At 40.1% G+C, this 24,796-nt stretch overlaps 1 protein-coding gene across 2 annotated transcripts; it reads left to right on the forward strand.

Moving 5' to 3' along the window:
• The first annotated feature begins 1,292 nt into the window (after positions 1 to 1,292).
• cherp (calcium homeostasis endoplasmic reticulum protein) lies at positions 1,293 to 24,506 on the forward strand. 2 transcript variants are annotated; one of them, XM_085436355.1, is made up of 20 exons: positions 1,293 to 1,464; positions 2,023 to 2,196; positions 5,744 to 5,782; positions 8,189 to 8,358; positions 8,838 to 8,975; positions 9,123 to 9,274; positions 12,423 to 12,534; positions 12,728 to 12,817; positions 13,780 to 13,984; positions 14,969 to 15,132; positions 19,035 to 19,289; positions 19,466 to 19,661; positions 19,762 to 20,003; positions 20,311 to 20,444; positions 21,742 to 21,828; positions 22,196 to 22,348; positions 22,904 to 23,017; positions 23,109 to 23,203; positions 23,326 to 23,511; positions 23,610 to 24,506. In XM_085436355.1, exons 1-20 carry the CDS (start codon positions 1,440 to 1,442, stop codon positions 23,645 to 23,647), a joined length of 2,769 nt encoding a protein of 922 aa, XP_085292481.1. In that variant the 5' UTR covers positions 1,293 to 1,439; the 3' UTR covers positions 23,648 to 24,506. The 2 variants fall into 2 exon arrangements, with proteins under 2 accessions (XP_085292481.1, XP_085292482.1); XM_085436356.1 differs by lacking the exon at positions 5,744 to 5,782.
• The last annotated feature ends 290 nt before the right edge of the window (positions 24,507 to 24,796 follow it).

The raw sequence follows: 24,796 nt of genomic DNA on the forward strand, positions 1-24,796 counted from the left end.
TGTACGGTTATTACTAATGTTAGGTTATGTCCTTCAAGTAAAAACGAGTACTTATTCACCTCAGTGTTCTAGAGGGGGTTATTGGGGGCTATTTTCCTTGGAAATTTCACCTGATAGTCAAGGAATTTAAATAAAATAGAGTAAATTTATAATTAGTCAGTTTGCTGATAATATGCCTTTGTTGTTGTTGTTTTCATTTTTTTTTTTGTAAAAGAACTTATGATCTCTAAAGGAACAAAATTAATTTTTCTCAAACGCATCTGGTCTGATTGTAAATGTTATGATATGTCAGATTTTAGCAATCTGCAATCTTGATTTAAATACTTTAATAAAGTATAAAGTATATCAAAATAATAAAATGATTTGTTGTTGAAAGGAACATTTGAATACCACTCCTAGATTTCCTATTTAAGCGATTTGAAATTGAGGTTGACTCATGTAATTTTTTTGTACTTCTGAATGTGAAACTGGTGATCATCTCTGTTTCAAATTGTCCTCATGTGAGTTTATTTTGGTCAGACATTTACAGTTGACTCTATCTGAAAATAGTCAACATTTCCATGCTTACTTATTGTTTCTTTTATGAGTGGGTTGAACAACAAAATTTCTGATATTGTTAATCTAATTATTATTCTGGGTAAATACCATTTTAATTCTTCTTAAAATCATCAATTAATGTAATCTGTCTAACTGCATGTCTTTGGACTGTGGGGGGAAGCTGGAGAACCAGAGGAGAATATGCAAGCTCCACACAGAAAGGCTATAGCGAGATTGTGGATGTAAACCCAGGACCTTTTTGCTGTGACACAATAGTGCTAAACACTGTGTTGCCAAGCTCAAAATATGTATATGTAGATTCTTGCTCCTGATCATACAACAAACAAACAAAAAGATAGCTCTGCACTGCCAAGTGGGTCATTTGAAATGACCAGCTGGATAGCACAGCATTCCCATTGGACTGGGTGTTGGATCCAGCTGGATAAGTGTCTTGTGTGGTCTAACTGTCCAAAGGTTTTGCCTCCTATATTGACCAGGAAGAGAAACTACGGGGTTTCAACCATGTTTTCTAGGATAGGATTTGTAAGCCTATATAATAAATATCAGGACTAAAGATATTTTAAAATGTTGTATTTTTTTAGTATCTTACTTATAGTTAAATAAAAATATTTTCATTTTTGGACGTTTACTCGCAACTGCAACCATCAACCCACCCAAACGAGCAAGGCGCGAACACTCCTCCCAGTCGCAGGGGGCGCTGGAGACAATTCCATAGCCATCTTTTGTGGCGCTGTTTCTGTATCGCATTTCCTGTGCGTAGCAGCGGCAATGCAAGTGATTTTGGGGGAATTTGATATACCTTTTTCTGAAAAAGTAAAGAATTTGGCCGAGTTTTTACATACATATTCTGGCTAAGTGGTTCGCTGGAACAGAAGTTAAACATGGATATCCCCAGTCCTCCCGAAGGTGAGCCGTACACCACAGCTATTTTAAATTTCGATTCAACGTAAGCGAGCACCCGTGCTATCTGCTACATAGCTAACAAAACCATTGGATTTAGCATATTGATTAAGGTCACCGATCACAAGTGGATGAATGTTTAACCAGGCTCTGTGTGTAAGCATTGCACCAACTAACGTGAAAAATAGTGTAGAAATAATCCAGTAATGGAGAGTAAACGTTAGTTGTTCCAACTTTTCACGGCTGCTGGCTTTTAAGAAAAAGAACCCCCATAGAAAGAAGATCCCTTATAGATATTTTTGTGCTACAGCAGCACGATTAAGAGTAGAATTACAGCCAACTGATTTAATAATACTATGTAGAAATATGGAAATAATGATTATGCAACCTCTTTCCTAGATGTTTCTGTTTCAGAAGAAATTCATTATTTTCTAAATCTGTTTTATTTGTTTTTTTAAAAGCACTTTAGACACTATTATTTCTGTCTGTTTCAGTGTCTCTGTTTTGAGGTTTTTACAACAACATTTTTCACTGTATTTATGTCTTTTTTTTTTTTTTGTACAGATCAGGAGCTTCGAAATGTGATTGATAAGCTGGCCCAGTTTGTTGCCCGAAATGGCCCAGAGTTTGAGAAGATGACGATGGAAAAACAGAAGGACAACCCTAAGTTTTCCTTCCTTTTTGGGGGCGAATACTTCAGTTACTACAAGTACAAACTTGCTATGGAGCAACAGCAACGTATGTAGTTAAACTGACACGTCAGGATAAAAACAGAATTTTCACATAGAGGTCAATTTAGTATTGCAATATTAAGTTCATTTGATGTTCAGCACTTTGGATTTCTTACTATGATTGAAATATTCAAACTAAAAAAAATGTAATAAAAAAACAGTTTTTACAGATAAAAGCGAAAAAAACAAAACAACCCAGTACATGCACCAGATATGTTGGCAGAATTATTTACTTTTCTGTTTTGGGGTGAAACTGTTAATTGAACAGTCCAACATTGTATTGGTAATGTGAATCTGTTTTAGGCATGGGTTTTCCTTTTGATTAAAGGCTTTAAGACTCCCTTTATATCATCACCTTGCAACAGTAGTCCTTGTTCTGCTTGCAGCCTTCGTGAGCTGCAGAGTCAGTTCTCTAGCTCACAGAAAATCTCCCCAAAAGCAGAACAAGGATATCAGTCACTAAATGCACTAAAGACAGTGGATTTGGAATCTCACTACAGGATAAAAGGTGTCCAAATGACACTTTGGTCTGGCTTAATAACAACCTGGCAAGGAACTGTGGAAGGAACTGTTGAAGCTAAATTTGAAAATACAAATCTTTAAATTTAGAATCTCTTCAATAATCAAAGACACATTGGTGGGGTCCAAAGAATAATTTTCATATCAGACATTTGGGTAGGAGGATTAGTAGATGAAGCACTGTTTTGTACTATCTTACAGTGCGCTGTCTACACATACAGCTTTTTCGGCAGTCTTCAAGGAGACATACAACAAGTTCCAAAATTCTGTCACTCTCCATGCTTTTAGGAGGTTGAGGTGGTATACTTGTGTGGCACCAATCCTGTGTCCACCCCACTTCACAATCTATGTCCCCCACTCGCCAAATGGCCATAAAGGGTCCTTGTCAGTTGGCGAGTAATTTTGAATTGCAAATGGGAAGTAATACGTGTGTTTTACCTCCCAGTTTGAACTGTCTGAGTCTAGTGCCTCTGTTGTACAGGTGCTGCTGACATTCCTTTTATCACTCAGCCGTAAAAGGCTGATGGGGTTTCTTGTTACCCTGTTAAGGTCAGAGGTCAAATCTTCTGAGAATCTTGTGGATGCAATACCGCAAGAGGGAAGTCCCCTAGGATTTTCAAATTGATACCACAGGTGCATCTAGTAAAAATGAATGCCATACTTTGAGAACAAGATGACAGGATTTTGAAACTGATACCATAGGTCTGTTAGAAGGCTGAGGGTAGCACTGGCGACTGCCGGTATTTATGATTCAAGTTTGGTGTTTTTATTATTGTTGTGTAGGACAACAAAATAACAACATTTTCGCAACCCCTGTCCATGCAAAATATTCAAAAAATGTGCAAAATGCAAATATTTAAAAGTACACATGAAGAAGAAAATAATTAATAGAATAAAAGAATACAAAATACGTACAAGGTCATAAAAATTATGTGCAAAGTTAAGAACATTATGAAAATTTAGTAATGACTTCACAAGTTGTATGTGCAAGTTTCACAGTATAGCAGTGTAGTGCTATTACACAGAAGTTGTAATAGGAAGGCTAGCAAGCATGTGTAGACTGTGTGTATGTGTGTAGCAGCATTTGAGTATAGTTGATGTACATAGGGTCAAGTTCTGTTCTTGACTGTCTGAAATCCACCACAGTCTCCTTGGCTTTGCTGCTGTGTAGTATAAGTTGTTGATGGGGCACCAGGCGATTAGGCTCTACACTTTTTCTCTGCAGTCTTGTTGTTAATGGAGATCAGGCCAATGACTGTGTGTTGTCCGCAAACTTGATGATGGTGTTTGTCACGTTTGAAGGTTGAACAGGTCTTACAGAACAGGGCTCAGCTCACATCCCTTTGGTACATTGAGGGTGGAGGATGCGCATTTGCCCATCCTGACAGTCTGGGGATAGTTGGTTAAGAAATACAGGGTCCACCTAAAGATGGTCGGGCTGAGACGGTTTGGGAGTTTGGACACCAGTTTGCGGGGACACTGGTATTGAAAGCAGAACTGAAGTCCAGGAGGAGCATTCTGCAGTACCTGCCTGTTTGTTGAAGTGCTCTAAGGTGGTATAGAGTGTAAGGCTGATGGCTTCTTCTGTTGACTCTGGTCCAGAGTGGCTGTGATCACTTAATGTGAGCCACAATCAGTCTTTCAAAGCATTTTGCTATCATCAGGGTATGTGTAGTTGAATGATAGTCATTTAGGCTGCTCTTAGTTCTTTGTTTTGGAATGGGCACAGTGGTTGTAGTTTTGAGGCATGTTGTGCACTCCCAGAAATCAAAGAGAGGTTAAAGATGTTAGTAAAAACCTCTGCAAGGTGGTCAGTGCAGGTCTGCAGAACACACTCCAGAACACCATCAGGTTCTGTATCCTTTCTGGGTTTAATTCTCTGCAATAACACTCCTAATGTCATTTCTTTCCAATGACAGTTCAGGCTGGGCTGGTAGGGGATGGAGGTAGATTTCGCTTGCATCATTGTACCTGCATTGTACCTGTGTTTGAGATTTGCTTTTGCTAGGCTATAAGATGCCGTGTCCTGGGCTTTGTAAGCAACATCCCTGATTTTAAGCAGCTCTCTGGCCTCTTTATTGACCCAGGGTTTCTGGTTTCAGAACACTTTGATTAGTTTCAATGTGATGACCAGGTCAGTGCAGAAGTTGATGTAGTATAGAACAAATAATCTGTACACTTCTACATCAGAGTCCATAAAAGTGCTCCAGTCTGTTTATTCAAAGCAATCTTGAAGTAGACAAGGTCTTAATCATTCTGTTGGTTGGTTTAGTTCTGCAAATGAGGGGTTTGTAGGTCAGTATCATTAGCAAGGAGAGATGGTCAGAGTATAGTTGATTTATAGTACATGACTCTGTCATGAGCACACCCTCCCAACATTGTCCTACCAGTTTATTAAACCTCAGCCAGTCCGTCCCCAAGAATCAAGGGGGGCACAAGGCAGACTGTGTTTAAACTGGAAGCAGCGCCCAGAACTGCTGCAACCTGAAGAAAAAGAGCAGGAACAAAGGGGTTAGTTTGGTGTCGGCTTGTTGAAGTGAGGTGCTTCTTCCTCAGAGCAGGGACTGAACGGCTTCCAGCCGGCTACATACTTTTATTTATATTTTGAAATCTTTGAAATATTACTTTTCAAAAGAAGTCAAAATAGTAATTGTACTAACTATGCACAAATTAAATCTTTAAAAAGCAGTAAAAATATATGAAACTTCCCACATGCAGCTTCAGCAAATGCTGCTTTAGAGAACCTTCTCATATTCTTGCATGAGGAGCAATCCAGTCACGTCCTTATTGTGAGGACAGCAGTTCTTTGAGCAAAACACAAATATTTTCTTGGCATAGATGCTTTACAAAGAAGTGAACTTAATATGAGAGTAAATTACATTATTTACTGTCCTACAGTTGGCTTTGATTACTGAAACATAGTCACCTAATTAGCAGCCTGATACTAGAAGCAGAGTGTTTAGTTTTGCATGGTGTTCTTCTGTCAGTTGTGTGATACCACTGAAATGCATTAAAGTTTGCCTTTCTCCACTTAGATCCCTCTACCCACGATGGGGAGGAGTATAAATCTAAAGGTATTTATTTAAAATCAGAATTTTCAGATACATTTAAAAATTCTATTTGGAAAGTCACATGTTGTTATGCACTTTTTTTGCCAGATGACACAACATTTGTGCTTTAAAATACTTTGCTTTGTTTTCATTTTGCATGTTCACATTTTTTGCTTTTTCAGTGAATTTCTCTTGGCCATACCTTCTTAATGATCTTGATTAAAATGCTTAATCCTCCATCTCGAAGCAGGTTTGATTACATGCACAGATACAAAGACACAGACACAAACAGAGCAGGGTGTTGTTTGTCCTGTTTGTCTGTAACATGCTTCTGCTCAGGGCAGCTGTAGAATAAGGGCTGCACAATTTAAAAAATGTCAGTATTGGTTGAACTAGTTTCTGCATTATTTTCCTCATTTTTGGAAAAGTCTTGGCCCAGATCAGCTTGTTTATTTCTTGGTACTCAAATTAGTACTACAGTCAGTACTATAGTATTACAGATATTATTGGCAAGTGGCATCAGAAGCTAAATGTTAAGCTAAGACAAAGTTGTTGTTGTTCTTCTTTTTTATGATTATTATCATCAGTTCAAATGCTGTAATAAAATAATTCCCAAATATGGGATGAATACAGTTTTATTTATCCAGTAATACAAATGTAATCCTCCTGTAATTACTGAAAAGTTTATGATTATGTTCTGAACATTTTATATTATTAAGTGATAACATTTACTTGGCTTTGTTTCACTTTTGTTCTATAAAATGAATTTTACTGCATTAATATCTTTGGTGATAAAGGGCCAGCAATAAGACTGTTAACATATTTAATGTGTTCTCTATTAGTTGAAATTCCAGCAGTGGAAAAATTGGCTTGGTACAATCCACAAAACATTTCTAACATTTATTCTGCATTACAAATTGAACGTAGTCCTTTGAAGTCCTCTGTCTGTACTTGTAACTTTGTAACTTTAAAGAATAGTTCAGTTTGGCTTTGGTAAACATTGCAAAGCGTATCCTAAAAGTATCATTTTAGGAAAGCTAATATTGCATATACCTTGCAGTATTGATACTACCTTTCCAAATATACATGCTGTCAAATAATTTGACACTAATGCATCCTCTGCCATCAAGGATTCAGGCTTTTGAACTGACTGCTGATGACAAGCCAGATGTTCCCTCTCCTCTTTAGTCTGGAAGAGCAGCATTCATAGTTTCAAAAACAATTTCAAACTTTGATTCATCTGACCTCTGAGCGGTTTTCTATTTTGCCTCGGCCCATTTTAAGTGAGCTTTGGTCCTGAGAAGACAGCAATGTTTCTAGATCATGTTCATATGTGTCTACTTTTCATGATAGAGCTTTAACCTGCGTTTGTTGAGGGGACTGTGAGCTGTGTTCTCACACAGTGATTTCTGGGAGTGTTCTTGAGCCCATGCACAGATTTCCGTCACAGAACCATGCCTGGTTTTATTGCAGTATTTGAAGGTCGTGGACATCCAATACTGATTTCCTACCTTGTCCCTTGTGCACAGTGATTTCTCTAGATTCTCTGGAAATCTTTTAACAATATTATGTATGAAATTGTTTCTCAGTTTTTAGATAGTTTTTTGAACATTGTTGAAACTCTGCCAATTTTTGCTTCTGTTGTAGATGCCATCAAATTTAAAATTAGCAAATATTTTTCTTAGGGTGATGTGGCTCAGCAGGTATAGCGGGTTGTCTACCAATCAGAAGCTTGGTTCACTCCTCGGCTTCCCCATTCTGCACGTTTACGTATTCTTGGACAAGCTATTGAAACCCTAGTTGTGTGTGAATGTTAGACAAGGTTAGGGAAAGAAAAAAAGCACCTCTGTGACTATGTTTGACATTAGGTGAATGGGACTTGTAGTAAAAAGCTCAGAGTAAAAAATGCTAAATAAGTACTGTCCATTTACCTTATAAAACTGTAGATGTTCTCAGATTAAGCATCTGTGTTCTGTTGTGAATAAAGCAAGGATTTAAGAGATTTGCAAATATTGCATTCTGTCTTAAAATTCACAGTGTCCATACATTCTCGGAAGTCTTGGTACAACAGAAATGTATTTTGATTTAATCGAGCAGCCCAGCCTGAGTTTGTGGCGATGCCAACAGGTTACCTCAGCGCACCAGTTGTTTCTGCAGCAATCAGCAGTACCAGGAGGGGATGTGTTGATACTGATTGCATGTCTTAAATTGTGTTCACTCCTCTACTTGGAACATTTCATGTAGGCCATGTTTTATTTCTTCCTCAGAAAACCATATTGGCAGATTAGCAGTATTTCTTTTTCTCTTCATGATTTATTAATTATGTTCATGGCCATCATGTTGTCATCAGCAGCAGCTATACAAAAGAAACACTTCGTCTTAAGGACTGAACATTCAGTCCTGTTTTTGCTTGTTTGTTTGTTTGTGCAGAAATATACAACCCTGGTACAAAAGATGTGGTTGATATCCCTCCTCCACTGATGCCGATGATTGCTCCACCTCCAATACCTCCACCCTCTGCGCCCGCTATAGATGAGCTCATTCAACAGAGCCAGTGGAATCTGCAGCAGCAGGAGCAGCATCTGCACACGCTCAGACAGGTGAAGTGGAAAGAAGCATAGCCTTCCCTCCAGGAACATTTATTCCCGTGTACTGGTTGTTGATGAACGTTTTTGTTTTGAAGTCTGTCTTTGCTGAATGTTTCAGTTGTCCGGAGTTGATTGGAGAATTTTTTGTGAGGGCATGACAATTTCGGTTTTGCACATATAACTTCTTTACAGAAGAGTAACTCTCTGTACTAACAAAACTGGGACCCACTCTTGAATGCTTGGAGAGAAATGAAGTCGTTATCGCTCCATGCATTAAACAAAATAATAACGAAGAGCATGTGATACAAGAAATAAACACGCTGGAGAGATTATATCTCTCGGCTGGTCTGGGAACACCAAGGCGTTCCCTCGGAGAAGCTGGGGGAGGTGGCCGGGGAGAGGGAGGTCTGGGTGGATGTGGTACAAGTGGCTGAGGGGACATCACAAGACCAATGTTGACCAATAAATTTTCTAATGCTTTCTCAATGTAGGAACAGGTCACTGCAGCCATTACTTTAGCTATGGAGCAGCAGACCCAAAAGCTGCTGCTGGAAACACAGTTGGACATAACAGAATTTGACAACCTGCTTCAACCCATTATAGACACCTGCACCAAAGATGCCATCTCGGTAAGGACATAACGATAGGATTTTCTATGAATCAGGGCCACACAGGAAATCATTCCTCCCATTGGCTTTCTCTTTGTACAATTCCTTCATGTAAAGAGTTATTATAATTAGAGCTATTTACATTTCACTTTTGTTTTTCTTCCTCAGGCTGGTAAGAACTGGATGTTCAATAATGCCAAGACCCCACAGCACTGTGAACTGATGACATCACATCTACGCAACCGCATCACTGCTGATACAGCTCATTTTGAGCTGCGCCTACATCTTATCTACTTAACAAATGACGTTCTTCATCACTGGTACCCAAACCTAAATACACTCATGAACCCATGTAGTTTACTTGTGTACTTTATCCGTGAGAAAACTAATAATGGAGTAGCATTATAAGTAATCTGAAAGAGGGTAAAATCAATTTTCCTCACTGCCTTTCTCTTTCCTGTTTGTTTGTTTTTTTTTCTACGCCTTCTGTTGATACTGCCTAAGGGAAGCATGTATAATGTAAACACAATTGGTCCTGGCATCATTAGCACTGAACTCCATAATTAACCTTCGTATGTGAAGAGGACTCTTACATGAACAAATTGGAGTCTGTTAGATATATAGAATGCAAACCACTGCAGCACAGTACCTTTAATACCTACAGTATGCTCTAATAGCCAGACAATGTTATGGTCAACAGTATTGTACGCTGCACAGAGAGGAGTCCACTGTCAGAGGCCATAAGAAGATCATTTGTAACCTTCATTAAAGCTGTTTCTATGTGATTAGCTCTGAAACCTGCTTGACACGCTTCAAATAAGCCAAAGGTTTGCGTGGCTCTTCTGGTTCTCCATAGTTTAAAGTGTATGGGAACAGCTTGAAACAGGTAATATGTCAGAATAGTGGAGATATATTTTTTTTCATGTTCCAGTTAGGAAGGTTTTTTCATGTTTTTTTTGTTTTCCATCCTTTTTTAAAGAATAATTGAGGTACCAAACTGTGAGAGAATTCTAATAATTTGACTCTTAGTTATGTAGTTTAGTTGTTGGTCTCTGTAAGGTGCACCTTTGACTGTTTTATATTACACAGGAATATTGCAGATGGGGCTGATGAGTGAAGCTCACTCAGCCCATTAACTGAGCTTAGCATTCAGTGTTCTGATGGCAGGATAAAAGCTGTTTCTCAACCTGGCTGTCCTGGGCGTTTTGTTGAACGGGTGACAAAATTCGGCAGAAGTTTTCTCATCTCTCCAGAGTAAGGTCCAGCCAATGATCTTTTGCGCTGTCTAATGACCCTCTGCATGTTTTTCTGCCACCAAGCCATAAGTATACCAGGCATTGTTGTAGGTCAGGACACTCTCTGTGGTGCTGCAATTAAAAAGCCACCAACAGTTTCTTATCCAGATGGTTCCTTTTAGCATCTTAAGGATGTGGTGTCCTTGTTGGTTTTAACGGTTTTAACGGCCATGTTGTTGTTAGTGGTTCATGACAGGTCCCCAGGAACTTAAAGGAGGACACTTGCTGATTACAGTCCCCGTTGATGTGGAGAGCAACATGTTCTGATTGCTGAAGTCAATCACTACCTCCTTAGTTTTGATGGTGTTGAGCAGAAGGTTGTGTTCTGCTCAACACCATTCTGCCAGTTTTTTTACCCCACTCCCTGTACGCAGTCTTGTCCCCTCTGCTGATGAGGCCAATAACTGTTGAATTGGAGGAGGGAGGTGTACAGGAGAGGGCTCAGCACACAGCTTTGCCCATGCTGTGGGTCAGCATGCAGGAGCCAGGCATTGCTCATTCATTGTAGTATTGTAATGGATTACAGTGGGGCAAAAAAGTATTTAGTCAGCCACCAATTGTGCAAGTTCCCCACTTAAAATGATGACAGAGGTCAGTAATTTGCACCAGAGGTACACTTCAACTGTGAGAGACAGAATGTGAAAAAAAAATCCATGAATTCACATGGTAGGATTTGTAAAGAATTTATTCGTAAATCAGGGTGGAAAATAAGTATTTGGTCACCTCAAACAAGGAAAATCTCTGGCTCTCACAGACCTGTAACGTCTTCTGTAAGAAGCTTTTCTGTCCCCCACTCGTTACCTGTATGAATGGCACCTGTTTGAACTCATCATCTGTATAAAAGACACCTGTCCACAGCCTCAAACAGTCAGACTCCAAACTCCGCCATGGCCAAGACCAAAGAGCTTTCGAAGGACACCAGGAAAAGTATTGTAGACCTGCACCAGACTGGGAAGAGTGAATCTACAATAGGCAAGCAGCTTGGTGTGAAAAAATCAACTGTGGGAGCAATCATCAGAAAATGGAAGCCATACAAGACCACTGATAATCTCCCTCGATCTGGGGCTCCACGCAAGATCTCATCCCGTGGGGTCAAAATGATCATGAGAACGGTGAGCAAAGATCCCAGAACCACACGGGGGGACCTGGTGAATGACCTGCAGAGAGCTGGGACCAAAGTAACAAAGGTCACCATCAGTAACACACTACAACGGCAGGGAATCAAATCCCGCAGTGCCAGACGTGTTCCGCTGCTGAAGCCAGTGCATGTCCAGGCCCGTCTGAAGTTTGCCAGAGAGCACATGGATGATACAGCAGAGGATTGGGAGAATGTCATGTGGTCAGATGAAACCAAAGTAGAACTTTTTGGTATAAACTCAACTCGTCGTGTTTGGAGGACGAAGAATACTGAGTTGCATCCCAAGAACACCATACCTACTGTGAAGCATGGGGGTGGAAACATCATGCTATGGGGCTGTTTTTCTGCCAAGGGGACAGGACGACTGATCCGTGTTAAGGACAGAATGAATGGGGCCATGTATCGTGAGATTTTGAGCCAAAACCTCCTTCCATCAGTGAGAACTTTGAAGATGAAACGAGGCTGGGTCTTCCAACATGACAATGATCCAAAACACACCGCCTGGGCAACAAAGGAGTGGCTCCGTAAGAAGCATTTGAAAGTCCTGGAGTGGCCTAGCCAGTCTCCAGACCTCAACCCCATAGAAAATCTGTGGCGGGAGTTGAAAGTCCGTGTTGCTCGGCGACAGCCCCAAAACATCACTGCTCTCGAGAAGATCTGCATGGAGGAATGGGCCAAAATACCAGCTACTGTGTGTGCAAACCTGGTAAAGACCTATAGTAAACGTTTGACCTCTGTTATTGCCAACAAAGGTTATGTTACAAAGTATTGAGTTGTATTTTTGTTATTGACCAAATACTTATTTTCCACCCTGATTTATGAATAAATTCTTTACAAATCCTACCATGTGAATTCATGGATTTTTCTTTCACATTCTGTCTCTCACAGTTGAAGTGTACCTCTGGTGCAAATTACTGACCTCTGTCATCATTTTAGGTGGGGGAACTTGCACAATCGGTGGCTGACTAAATACTTTTTTGCCCCACTGTATGTGCCTCAATGTTTTGTTTGTGATTCTTTTAATGTTTTACACAGCCAGCGGAAGCAGCAGAAGGACTTGTTGGCAGCGCTGCAGAAAGTTGTTGTTCCAATCTACTGCACAAGCTTTCTAGCTGTAGAGGAAGAAAAACAGCAGAAGATCACCAGGGTAAATACAGACACATATTTTCCAAGTCTAACACACTAACTGGTTTTTCTTTGCTATAGCAGCTTCAGCTATGAATATTCATTCATATCAGTTTATTAGTAGCTTAGATCTGGTGATTAAAAGGAAGTTTTTTCTCCTCCATTTATTGAACGGAAAAAGGTTTCTGTTTCTGACATTCCTTCTCCCTTCACAGTTGTTGCAGCTTTGGGAGAAAAATGGGTACTTTGATGAGGAGACCATTCAACAGCTCCAGAATCCAGCACTGGGCCTTGGCCAGTACCAGGTGACAGGAACATGTCTTAACAATCAGATTTTAGAGTTGGACCCAAATATTTCACTTTCAGGATTTTTGTTGTGTAAGTATTGGGCACTATGGTGTTGCAGTGGTTACCACTGTTGCTTCACAGTAAGAAGGTCTCTGCCACAGACTGTTGATCTGTCCAGCTTGTAGCCCTCCCCTTGTTGGGTTAGCCTCCAGGCCCCTGTGACAGGAGGCAATGTCAGGCGTTTTTATCCCACATGCTGTGAATGCATCCCCCCTCCAAACTGGAAAATTTTCTACCTGGGACACTGCGCTGAGCATGTGTGTTTTTATACTACCAGATGGCGGAAAATATGGTGATAGCAGAAGTTTCAGATGAGCAAGGGAATGAGACTATAATTGAAGAAAAGTCAGACGAGCTAGTTCCAAAGAGAAACAGCCCTGGATCAATAATCTGGCAGTGGTTTGGATTTCATAAGGATATCAAACAAAATGCCGTAATTTGCAAAAGATGCCGTAAAGTTATTGCTGCAATAGGTAGCAATACCACGAACGTATTCCACCACCTGAAAAGTCATCCCCTGCAAAATGAAGAATGTTTTCAACTCAGCATGTCAACACCTCCCCACACAGCCAAAAAGAAAAAGTGCTGTCGGAGTTCTACATATCAGCAAGAGAAAATATATCCCAGTAGCTAATAAATGTGACCTTCTTCCCAACTACTACGGCTCTATGGACCAGCAGCAGTCGTTGGAATCTGTCAGAAAGTAGTCAGGTGTGCATCACCCCGGATAACAGGAGTAACATAATCAAAACAATATATATGTATCTATCTATATATCGATCTATTGATCGATCTAGATTTGTGTGTGTGTGTGTGTGTGTGTGTGTGTGTGTTTCCTCATATTACCCGGCCCCATTCATGGCTTTTTTTGTATTTTTCCCACCATAGACTTTATCTGGTATTTTGTTGTTTCTTTCAGGCGTCCCTGATAACAGAATATGCTGCAGTGGTGCAGCCAGTCCAGTTGGCCTTCCAGCAGCAGATCCAGGCATTGAAGACTCAGCATGATGAGTTTGTTGCTAGTCTGAAGCAGCAACATCAGTCACAACCGCAGTCTGCCCCTGTAGGACAGCTAGCTGCCCCAGCTGAACCGGAAAAGCCCCCCCCTATGACTACGCAAGCTGGTGAGTGGAAAAACACTCAACCAAAGCAGAGGCACAGCCTCATGCATGAGCTCATGTCAACTGCTTATACAGTTGGGGAAATAATTATTTGATCCTCTGCTGAATTTGCGAGTTTGGTCACTTGCAAAGAAATTAACAGTCTGTAATTTTTATGGTAGTTTAATTTTAATGGAAAGATACAACAATACAGAAAAAACACATAAATACATAAAAGTTATAAACTGATTTTCAGTATTTGATCCTGTTGTGGAAATTTTATGCATTAGATAAAGGAGGTTATACTGCTGGAGTTGTCTTGTGAGCAGTTTATTCTTACAAGTACTTACAATTCAGTACAAGGCACTGATGGTGTTGTGGTGAGGAATTCACCAAACAAAGGATCCAACAGGGGATAGATGCAGGGATCTGATTCATGCTCAAAATTTCTCTTTCTAAACATGGCGTGAACTAATCATTTGATTCGGGTGTGTTGACCCAGGGGGATATCTAAAACCTGCAGGCCCTTGAGACCTGGAGTTGCCTACCCCTGATATAGACTTTGCGACTCATTTTATGTCTCTAAAAGCAACATTTCCCTGCCTGGGCTGCCTTGCCCGCTGCTTGTTAGTCTGTTTCAATTGAGGCCTGTGGGGCACTATCAGCCAATGAAACAATAGACACATTTCTGTGTTTTTGTCGATGAATATTTCACACTTTAAGGCTGCCTGTTTATTTAAGGGAGATGACCAATACAATATAATCACAGATGATAGATTAAATAGATTTTAGGTAGATGCTTATGCATTCTTAAAGTCTTATATGTTGAATTGATGTCATCTGCCAGTCAGTGCTGGTCTCCATGCCCGTGTTACTGTACATGACGTTTTAGCACAAACACTTTAAAGGTGATAATTTAGGACTTCAGCAATAATACAGACAGCAATGTAGCTAAACCTGACCAAGTCCATGTATGTTTGTTTTATGATGTCTCTTTTTTGTGTTCAGGAGATGTAAAGCTTCCCATATCAGGTCCTCCTCCGGGAGAGTTTGATGGATCTTCATCCAGACCACCAGACCCCAGCAACCCTAGTGGTCCCTCAGATATACCCCCCACAAAGCCTGCCTGGTATGACCCTCAGCATATGAGCCCCTGGAACCCCAACCAGCCGGTAAAGACCTTTTTGTGTGTGTTTCTTGTGTGTGTGTGTCTGTGTGTGTGAGTGAGGGAAAATATTGAAAGATACAGAAGGAGAGTGCATATTTGCTGGATATTCTCAACTACAGTGGTGTGTACAGCCTTTCCTGATTTCCTTTTTTTTTTTTTATGTTTATCACACTTAAATGTTTCAGATCATCAAATACATTTGAATATTAGGCAAAGATAACACAAGTAAACACACAATGCAGTTCCTAAATAAAGGTGTTTAATATTAATGGGGAACCAATTAAAACTAGGGCTGAACGATATATCGCATTTGCGATAATATCGCGACATGATCAAGTGCAATTTTCTAACCGCAAAGGCTGCGATTATACTCTGGACATGTCCAAATTCATGGGCTGCATCCTCCTGAGGCCGCATTTGTAGACCGATTACGTCACAGCGACGCGCCGAAGGCTGTCCAAATTCGTAGACTCCTCCGAATGTAGCCGACAAATGCGTCCTCCTTTTCCCCGAATTTGAAGGATGGGTCGGGTGTGTCCTTCGTGGCCTACCATATCCCAGAATTCATAGCCAAACTCCAGTTTCCAGCAATGGCGGCCGCTACTAAGTTTTAAAATTACTCATACTAATCTTTCTGGGTCACAAAATAAACTTTTAACATATTTTCAGGCGAGAAAGTAGTTGTGTAAACATCAAATATCTGCTCGGTTTATCAAGATATCCCATATTTGCAAAAGTGCTTCGACGTTTTCAGAGGCGTCTGCTACCCACCAGCTCGACAGCTAGCCGGGAGCTCGAGGGTTACTGATGCGGCCGAGAACGGCACAACTCCCGGCACATCATTTTCAGATCACCGCGGAGTTTCGCTGCTCGGGTTAAACGTAATATATAAGTCACTTAGACAACCTAAAAATGTTATTGTTGGGCTTTTTTCAGTGTTTTGTTTGTTCGTGAGTAAATCGGTTTGGCTGAGATTAAAGTTATTAGATTAGATAAAATAAAACTTTATTAATCCCCCGGGTGGGTTCCTCCTTGGTTTTCACACAGCTGACTAAACGTCAAACAGAAAACTTATTAAACAGAAGTATGAGACAGTCGAGAATTTACACCAGTGTCTGGTTATATTTTAGATAGCAAGAAGCAGACGGCCGAGTTTATTAAACTCCACCGAGACAGCGGTGACGCTAATCAGAACTAGACCGTCCAATTTCACGCCTTTAAATTTTAAAGGCGTGTTTGTGTGTGTGTTTATACAATTGCTATTATGTTTGCACTTTATGTGTAATGTTACTGACTGCAGAGATCAGTAAGATGTGTGTATTTTTTATTTATTAGTTTTATTTATTTAATATTATTTTTTAATTTAATGACTGTCTAGTAGTTCACAGATGTCGAAAAACTGAGTGTGGTAAAGCCACTGATTTTTTTTATGTATATTTCTGCAATCTGCACATTGTACTGACTTTCATTTTAATGTTTACACCAGGGTTCCTTGTCAGCACTTTATGCTCAGATGTTTGTAAGCTAAAAATAAACTATTGTGTATGTTCAAATATACTGTTGTGATTGAAGAAGTTAAATAAAAATGTCAGTCATCAATTCATGCATCACCTCATGTCATCATAACAGAGGTCTGTCTTCCAGGAAAGAACAGTTTAAAATTAATGTAATATAGTATTGGCCATACTATATGATGTATTGCTTGTCTTTGTTTAATAATACAGAAGACAAAGACCTTAAAAAATAATCGCATCGCAATCGCAATATTGGGGCAAAAAATCGCAATTAGATTATTTTCCATAATCGTTCAGCCCTAATTAAAACCTACATTACCCTGTAGCTGGAGAGGCAGTTAGGACAGAGGGCGATTTTACTCTAAGTGAACATTAAGAGCGTGCAAGAAACAGTGACAGCTTTGCAAGCCACTTTGTTATTTTGTGAAGCCATAGTAGGTCACAATGTGACAGAGTTGTAGTCTGTTGTTATAACATATTGTTATCGTATCAATGTAATTAGCCTTAAATTCTACAACAGTTCCCACACTTCCTTTGTGTTTGCCACCAGTCCACTGACAGATAGTATGTGCCGGCAGCTCAGAGAATCTAATGGAATTTGAAAGAGGTGTTTTCACGCTGAAAAAAACAGGGCGATATTTTAAACCTTTAAAAGAAAGCCAGCCCATCAGAATAAAACAAACACAACGTGCACCAACTGAAGGTGCGTCTGACAACAAAGGAAAAGTTTCTAAGTACAACAGCGAGTTGGAAAAGGAGTTTACGTGGCTGATTTACGATGCTAAGGCACAACTTTTATTTTGTCAGCACTGCTCAGAAACAGCAAAAAAGAGTAAATCAGACATTCTTTACATTGTGGGAAACAAGATATTTTAAAGAGTTGATGTTGAAAAACACCACATTGCATGCTTGTGCTGCAACTTTTGAGCTGTGCCAAAAACTAGCAACCTTTGTAGCACCAGTGCTATAAGCTAGGAATGTTAACATACATTCAGTTTTATATATCACAGCAACAGTCCCCTGAAGGCACTTTATCTTATAAAGTAAAGAGATTAATAATAACTAATGCAAAGTGGTTTATAAACACATAGCAAGTGAAAAAGAAATACTCAGTTTTGTACCAGCAGCCTATGCATATTGCTGTGTAACTAATAGCTCTTTTCCACTGGTACCTACTCAGGTTGGCCCAGCATGGTTTTTAGAATAGAATAGGCCTTTTATTGTCATTGTACATGTATGACAAAATTGTGGGTGCTCCACACCAACTGTGTCGGAATAAAATGGAAACAAAGCAAGAGAAGCATGTTAAAAAATTAGGCACACATTAGATAGCAAAACAGTTGCAAAATGCTGGGAAGTAGGACAAAGAGAAGACTTGGTCTGTTTGTGTGTGAGTGGCCGGAGTGATGGGGGTTACTCAGACCATGGCTCAGGCTGGTGACGTGGGTGGGCAGGGGTGGGTTGCAGGGTGATAGTCCGAATGGTCCAGGGCAAGAAGCGGTTTGTGAGTCTGGAGGTGTGGGAGCAGAATAAACCTTTTGGGATTTACTTTCCTGATTTCTTTGCGCATACATCAAGACTGTTACCTGGTAACATGTTTTCAGTTATTTCACACGTTTTAGTTTACTACATAATTCCATATGTGTTCATTCAATAGTTTAGATCGCTTCAGTGAGAATCTACAATGTAAATAGTCATGAAAATAAAGAAAAACCATTAAATGAGAAGCTGTGTCCAAACTTTGACAGGTAGAGTAGTTCTCCATACTCTCCGCTCAGTTTTTAGCTATTCTGTACAGCCAACAGCCTGACCCTTCGCCATGTCCCTGTAAATCGCTGTGTCACAACTCAATATTCCATCTATTTAGCTTGCAGTTATTATTCTTTTATCCAGCTACAGTCTACTACCCACTACATCAATGATAACAGGTGCCTAATGCGGCTATTAACTGAGTGACAATAGTTAAAACAGCTAATTTGATCATATTTGCTGGCCAGGTTAACATTTATAATAAATGTTTAATACTTCAAGAAAATGGTCAAAGAAAAAGTCTCTTCTGACTTTTTGAACTGCAGCATTGAGCTAAGGTAAGAGTATGAAATAGAAGTCGGTCACACTGGCCTCACTTGAGCTGACCTATCCTGGGTCACTCTGGATGACAGCTACAGGAGAAAAACATCTTCTGACAGAATGGACGTGTCATTGTGGGCTTTTTAACTTTTTCTAATTCCTATCATTAATGCTGAAGGAATACTAGTGTAGCCACACTACATTGTCACCTTGGCCTTGCCCATCTAGTGACATGTCTCTTAATCATCACAGTTCCTCACTTTGCAATTTACTAGCAAGCTCAGGTCGTGGTCACATCCTTTCTGTCTCGGCTCTTCCCCAGCCTCCTTTTGATCCAAACCAGCCACCACCACCTTGCCCTCCTTGGAACAGCCATGAGGGGATGTGGAATGATCAGCGGGACCCAGGAAACTGGAGTGGAGGTCCTGGTAGAGAAGGAGGTCCTTGGAGTGGTCCAGGTGGGTCTGAGCACGCTCCTCCATCTTGGAACTCGTACGACCAGCAACCACCATGGGGAAATCAGCCGGACCAGCCTCCCTGGGGTCAGAGGGAGCCACCATTCCCTCCACGCATGCAGGCATGTGGGAGAACATTTCTGTGGTTTTACTTCCTCTGCTATTTACTTTGCATTTACAACTTACATTTACACTGCATCCTTTTCTGAATTTGACTTAAGTTTCTTTTGTTGCACCAAAGATGCTAGAGCTTCTTACTTACATGAATGATTGTGGTGTTTCACTTGCATTTTTACAGAGGCCGCCCCATTTCAGAGGACCTTTCCCTCCTCACCAGCAGCCACCTCCTTTCAACCAGCCCCCTCCGCCCCCACACGGCTTTGGACGTTTTCCCCCTCGCTTTATGCAGGAAGACTTTTCTCCCAGACATCACTATGACAGACCACCCTATACACCACATCGATTTGACTATGCTCAAGGAGAATATCCTGGAGGTTAGCGGAGAGACTCAGAGTCATAGATCAGAGGAGATGCATGTTTCTGCGCCTTTTAATTTTCAGGTGTATTTTAACAGTCTCCAAATATGTTTGACAGATATGCCGGGTCCTCCTCCCCACCACCATCCCAATCAGAGGCTTCCTCCACCAGGGATGGGAGCTGAACATCCTCCCTGGAGTGGAGGCCAGCACCCGGAATTTGGCCCACCGCCACATGGTTTTAATGGCCATTCACCTCACATGCGTCATCGCCAGCATCCAGTGCAAGATGATCCCAGTCTGGTGCCAAATGTGCCCTACTTTGACCTGCCAGCTGGTCTCATGGCTCCGCTTGTTAAAGTAAGTCCTCTGCTTCTCATTGTAGGACAGGGGAATGAAAATAAATACAAATGTAAAAAAACAGTAAAAGCTGCCATTATGGTTCAAGTAATGCACTTCTTATATACTGCTGTTTTACTATTTTCTCCCAGTCACACACATCCATACAAGTGTAGTTTTTTTCATACACCACACAAAAAGAGGTACCGTGGTGGTTTTTACAGTTTTTAGCATGGATTTTGTACTGAAGTGGCATCCAGAATAGACACATTTAGCCCCAATAAAGTTTGCATGCCTTATGGTCTTACTGTTACTGTCAACTGTACAGCTTGAGGACTGTGACTATAAACCTCTGGACCCTAAGGACATTCGGTTACCTCCACCCATGCCACCCAGTGATCGCCTGCTAGCTGCTGTGGAAGCTTTCTACAGCCCACCATCTCATGATCGGCCTAGGAATAGGTACGAACACACACTTTTTGTGCAAGACAGTTAAACTTAATTTAATAATAGAATTTAAAAATATAAATCGATGAATAGGTGATTCAGTTTAACTCTTATTTATTTATATAGCACCAAATCATAACAGGAGTCACATCAAGACACTATATAATGCTGGGTAAAGACCATAAAATAATAAAGAGAAAACTCCAACAATCAGATGACCCCGTCTGAATGTTGGCATTTTCTCTTGACAAGCACTTGGTGTCAGTGGAAAGGGAAAAGTTAAGGATAACTTGTGAAAATTGCAGAGTGCTGTATAAAAACATAAAAAGTAAAAGTAAAAAGTGGTGAGTGAAGAAGAAATGCTCAGCAAAGAACTACCTGATAATAACCAATTACAATAGCAAGCCTAGAAGAAATAAATATCATCTGACCTCATAGGTAGATGAAACTGGTTACCTTCTGAATACCAATAAAAATGTATGCTGCTTATTAATAATGCTGCTTAAGGGAAGCATTTATAATATAATACTAAAACAGTTGGGTCACATGACTGCTTTTTAAGTAATGGCTTCTTACCTCTACCTTAAAGGCCTAAAAGCTAAATAATAGAAATAGATCATACTTAAAGATTGACGCGTTGTGTAATGGTAGAACTTCTATGAAAAGTCTTGTAGGGACTGTGACTAGTTTTGAAATATGTCTGTAAGATGGCTATTACAGTTGGTGTAAACGAGGTCTCTTTGTCAGCCAGGCTATGGTGCTAAAAAGAAATGCAGGGTTGTTCATGTTTTGTTCAGTCAGTAATCGTAAGTAAGATTTACTAACCTTATAGAAACTAAATTAGTGAGACATTTCCTCTCCAGCTTACAGGTTATCTGCTTTAACTTCCTAACCCTGAACTCTTTCATGGCATGCATTTTTAATTTCTCTCTGCTATTTGGGCTGATTGGGCAAATTTAGTATTATGGTTTAGACAACCCAAAATGTGATGTTCACATATGTGGAGGTTAAGGTGTTTGTTTGTGAATTATACCTGGTCGAGTGTTCCGCAACCAGGACAAAAACCGCATTGTTCCTCCTGTATGAGAGATCCGACTAGCAGACAAACTCTCCGTTCCAGCAACCTGGGATAGACTTTAAAGTCTGAGAAGTGTGATCCTCTATAGTTGGAGCACAGCCTTGGGTACCGCTTAGTCTTTTGTAGCTGTTTATCTGCAGAAATTGCTGTAGAAACTGGGTGAAGTACTACTACTTTGTTTAAAAATTGCAGCGAATAGTGATTACACGTATTTGTGGTTGGTTTCTCATTCAGTGAAGGCTGGGAGCAGAACGGCCTGTATGAATTCTTCAGGGCTAAGATGAGGGCCAGAAGGAAAAAGGATCAGGAGAAACGTAACAGGTGAGCTTTTCCTTCATAATAGAGTATCCTCTCTTTTTCCATCTCTCCTGTGCTACAAATATCAAAACACATCATATTTAAACTGATTTTTTTTAAACTTGACTGTTGTTTGCTAATCATGTCACCAGGTGTCATTATTCACGTCACATCTTTATAATACAGAAAAAAGAAATAAAATAATGTTTATTGCTTCTTCTTTTAGTTTTACAGCACTTTGGTCAGTGATTGTTGTTTTCAAATGTGCTTAATAAAGTGAATTGTCTTTTTAAAAGGAGGATGTTATGCTTTTCAAAGTATTAAACAGTTAAACCCAGAACTTTGCATGTTCTGATAGTTTTATCATTTCTCCAATGATGACTGGTTCTAGTGGTCGTGGAGGCAGCCGCTCCAGGAGTCGCTCTCGCAGCCGAGGGAGGTCTTCGTCTCGCTCCAGCTCTCACTCCTCAAAGTCCTCCAGGTCACGCTCCCGTTCATCACGTTCCCGCTCCCACAGCCGCTCTCGCTCCTACTCACAATCCAGGTCTGTATCCACACATCAAAACATGGCACCTTCAGTCGTGATTTGTTAGAACCTGCGAAGTCTCATTCACAAGCTATGAAATGCACTCTATTTCCACCAGTTCTTGATTTTCCATCGTGTTTGCTTACCCCAGCTCCCACGGTCATTTTGTTTAATAATCCGCTTGATCATTTACAATCAAACATTACCGCGGAATGAAAGTGGAATATTTTCACATAATCACGGCCAAATTTAACACCAGGAACTTGATGAGTTGGACTAAAGACCTGTAAATACAGCAGATCCTGTGACAATGGCTTCTTGATATTATATTTCTATTAGGTTTACGCAGTGAAGCCATAATGACTCTGCATAATGCGTGTACATGGAAGTCTTTGTGTATCATTAATTCAATGCATCTCTGACTGAATAAATGTTTTTTCTTTTTTTGTAATTGAAGTCTCTTATTTAAAAACGATGCTGTTGGATATAATGAATGTGTTTTGGGCTTTGAGTGCTGAATATGACTGAAGTGTGATTCATGTTACCTAATTTGTGTTCAACCAAACTCTTTAGGTCCAGGAGTAGATCCAGGTCATCTCGTAGTCACTCTCGCTCCAGGTCTCGATCCCGCTCACATTCACCCACCAAGCGACGGCGTGGCCCAAAATCTCGGAGCTCCTCCCCTCCGTGAGTTTCTTCACTACTCTTTCATCATATGCTTTGCTAAAAAACCTTTATCCTGTAGTGTAATGATGAATTTCTCTCGTGCTTTCTGTAGTTCCACAGCAGTGCTGGGCACAACTTCTTCAAAATTACCTGCAGACACCAGGTTAGGGGAGGAGAACAAAGGTCATCAGCTACTGATGAAGATGGGTACGCTCTAATTATTATGATTTACATTTTATTTAATTTTTTAAATCCGGTAAGGATGTTTGAAGAATGATATTTTTGGATATTTTCTGAAGCGACCTAAAATGACTTCCTGTCTGCTGTAGGTTGGAGTGGCTCAGGGGGCTTGGGGGCTAAAGAACAGGGCATCCAGGACCCCATTAAAGGAGGCGATATCAGGGATAAATGGGACCAGTACAAAGGTGTGGGGGTCTCACTGGATGACCCTTACGAGAACTATCGCAGGAATAAAAGTTACAACTTTGTAGCTCGCATGAAGGCAAGAGAAGAAGGTACATAAAATCTTTTATTCAGGAATTACTCACGAAAATAAATTGGGTTGTCCCTTATCTAACTCCTCCTTTTCTGTTTGTTTTTCTTTCTGGGTCAGTCAATCGGGAACCCCAGGAAGCCCCTTCAACTGACTGATGCAGTCAAATTGTGTGAAACAACCCTCTCCTCCTCACCACCGCCACCACAGAGCTAACTTTTTTTTAATTTTAGTTGGTTTTCCACCCAGGATTTGTCACTAGTCCCAAAAGTCCAAACTAAAGGAGAACACTATTCATTTTTAAGTGTCTAAGAGTGCAAAGAGCTTTTGCTGCCTCTAAGTCAAGTTTGTCCAAGCAGAACATGTACAGTGTGTAGATGTGACAATTGACGCTAACAATAGCAACATCACAGGAGTCAGCTAAATCATTTTTGTTCAGCTTGGACCCTCGAATAACTATCTGTTTAATTTTATTATATTTCATGTAAGTGTTCATAATTCTACAGACTGAAAACAGAGCTCTCAGTCACACTCAACATTTAGGACATAATAGAAGTGAATAATGTGTATTAAAGCAGTGCTTTTCTTTCACTTGCGGTGGATTGTCAAAATAATTCTTTAATAAATAATAAAAGCAGTGCTTTTTTTCATAAATTATTCCTTTTTGTGGAGGAATTGGTCTTAAAGAAAACTGCTTACTGTGGAAGGTGTCAAAAGTCTCAGAAGAGTGGGTTCTGAAAATAAGATGTGGCCAGATCACTATTGGTAAAACAGAAATGTCATATGTGAGAACTGAGCATTTAAGGCGAAAGTAGAATAAAGGTATGGTTGTTCTTCTTGTGAATCTTCTTCTTAAGCAGCTTATTATTGTGATATTTTCTTTTTCAGGTAACAACTTCTCTTTAGATATGTCTTTTAGTTGTAGTGTTAAAATGAAGCTCAACAATTCCACTGTATTTTTATCCACAAGCACACTGTAGAGACATGATCTAAATAAACAATTCTGACAGCTCACAATGGGCCTTTTCTTTCTGTTTCCACGATCAATCATCACACTGTCCTGCTGGCTTGGCCATCTCCAAATGGTCACCAGCATGCAGTGTCTAATCTTTTTTTCCTGGCAATTTTTAATTCAATCAAAAGTGTAACTAATAGGTAATGAAATCCTCAAATTATATGATCCTAAGATTCTGCATCACTAGTTGTAAAAGTCCGCCTGTCTAATATTTGTTATTTTGACCAAGCACAGCATTCTTACTGAAACCCGTAATTGTGCCTTTTCCATCATATTGCCAAATGCAATATTT

This window comes from Copadichromis virginalis, linkage group LG17 (genome assembly GCF_057382275.1).
Source record: "Copadichromis virginalis isolate Kocher_CV1m ecotype Utaka linkage group LG17, C_Virginalis_male_GT1.1, whole genome shotgun sequence".
NCBI lineage: Eukaryota > Metazoa > Chordata > Actinopteri > Cichliformes > Cichlidae > Copadichromis > Copadichromis virginalis.

Excerpts from the sequence above, each read along its gene's own strand:
- cherp (XM_085436355.1), top strand. The coding sequence starts at position 1,440 with ATGGATATCCCCAGTCCTCCCGAAG. Across the intron at positions 8,359-8,837 it reads ATCTGCACACGCTCAGACAG|GAACAGGTCACTGCAGCCAT; the intron begins GTGAAGTGGAAA and ends TTCTCAATGTAG. Across the intron at positions 22,349-22,903 it reads CGCTCCTACTCACAATCCAG|GTCCAGGAGTAGATCCAGGT; the intron begins GTCTGTATCCAC and ends CAAACTCTTTAG.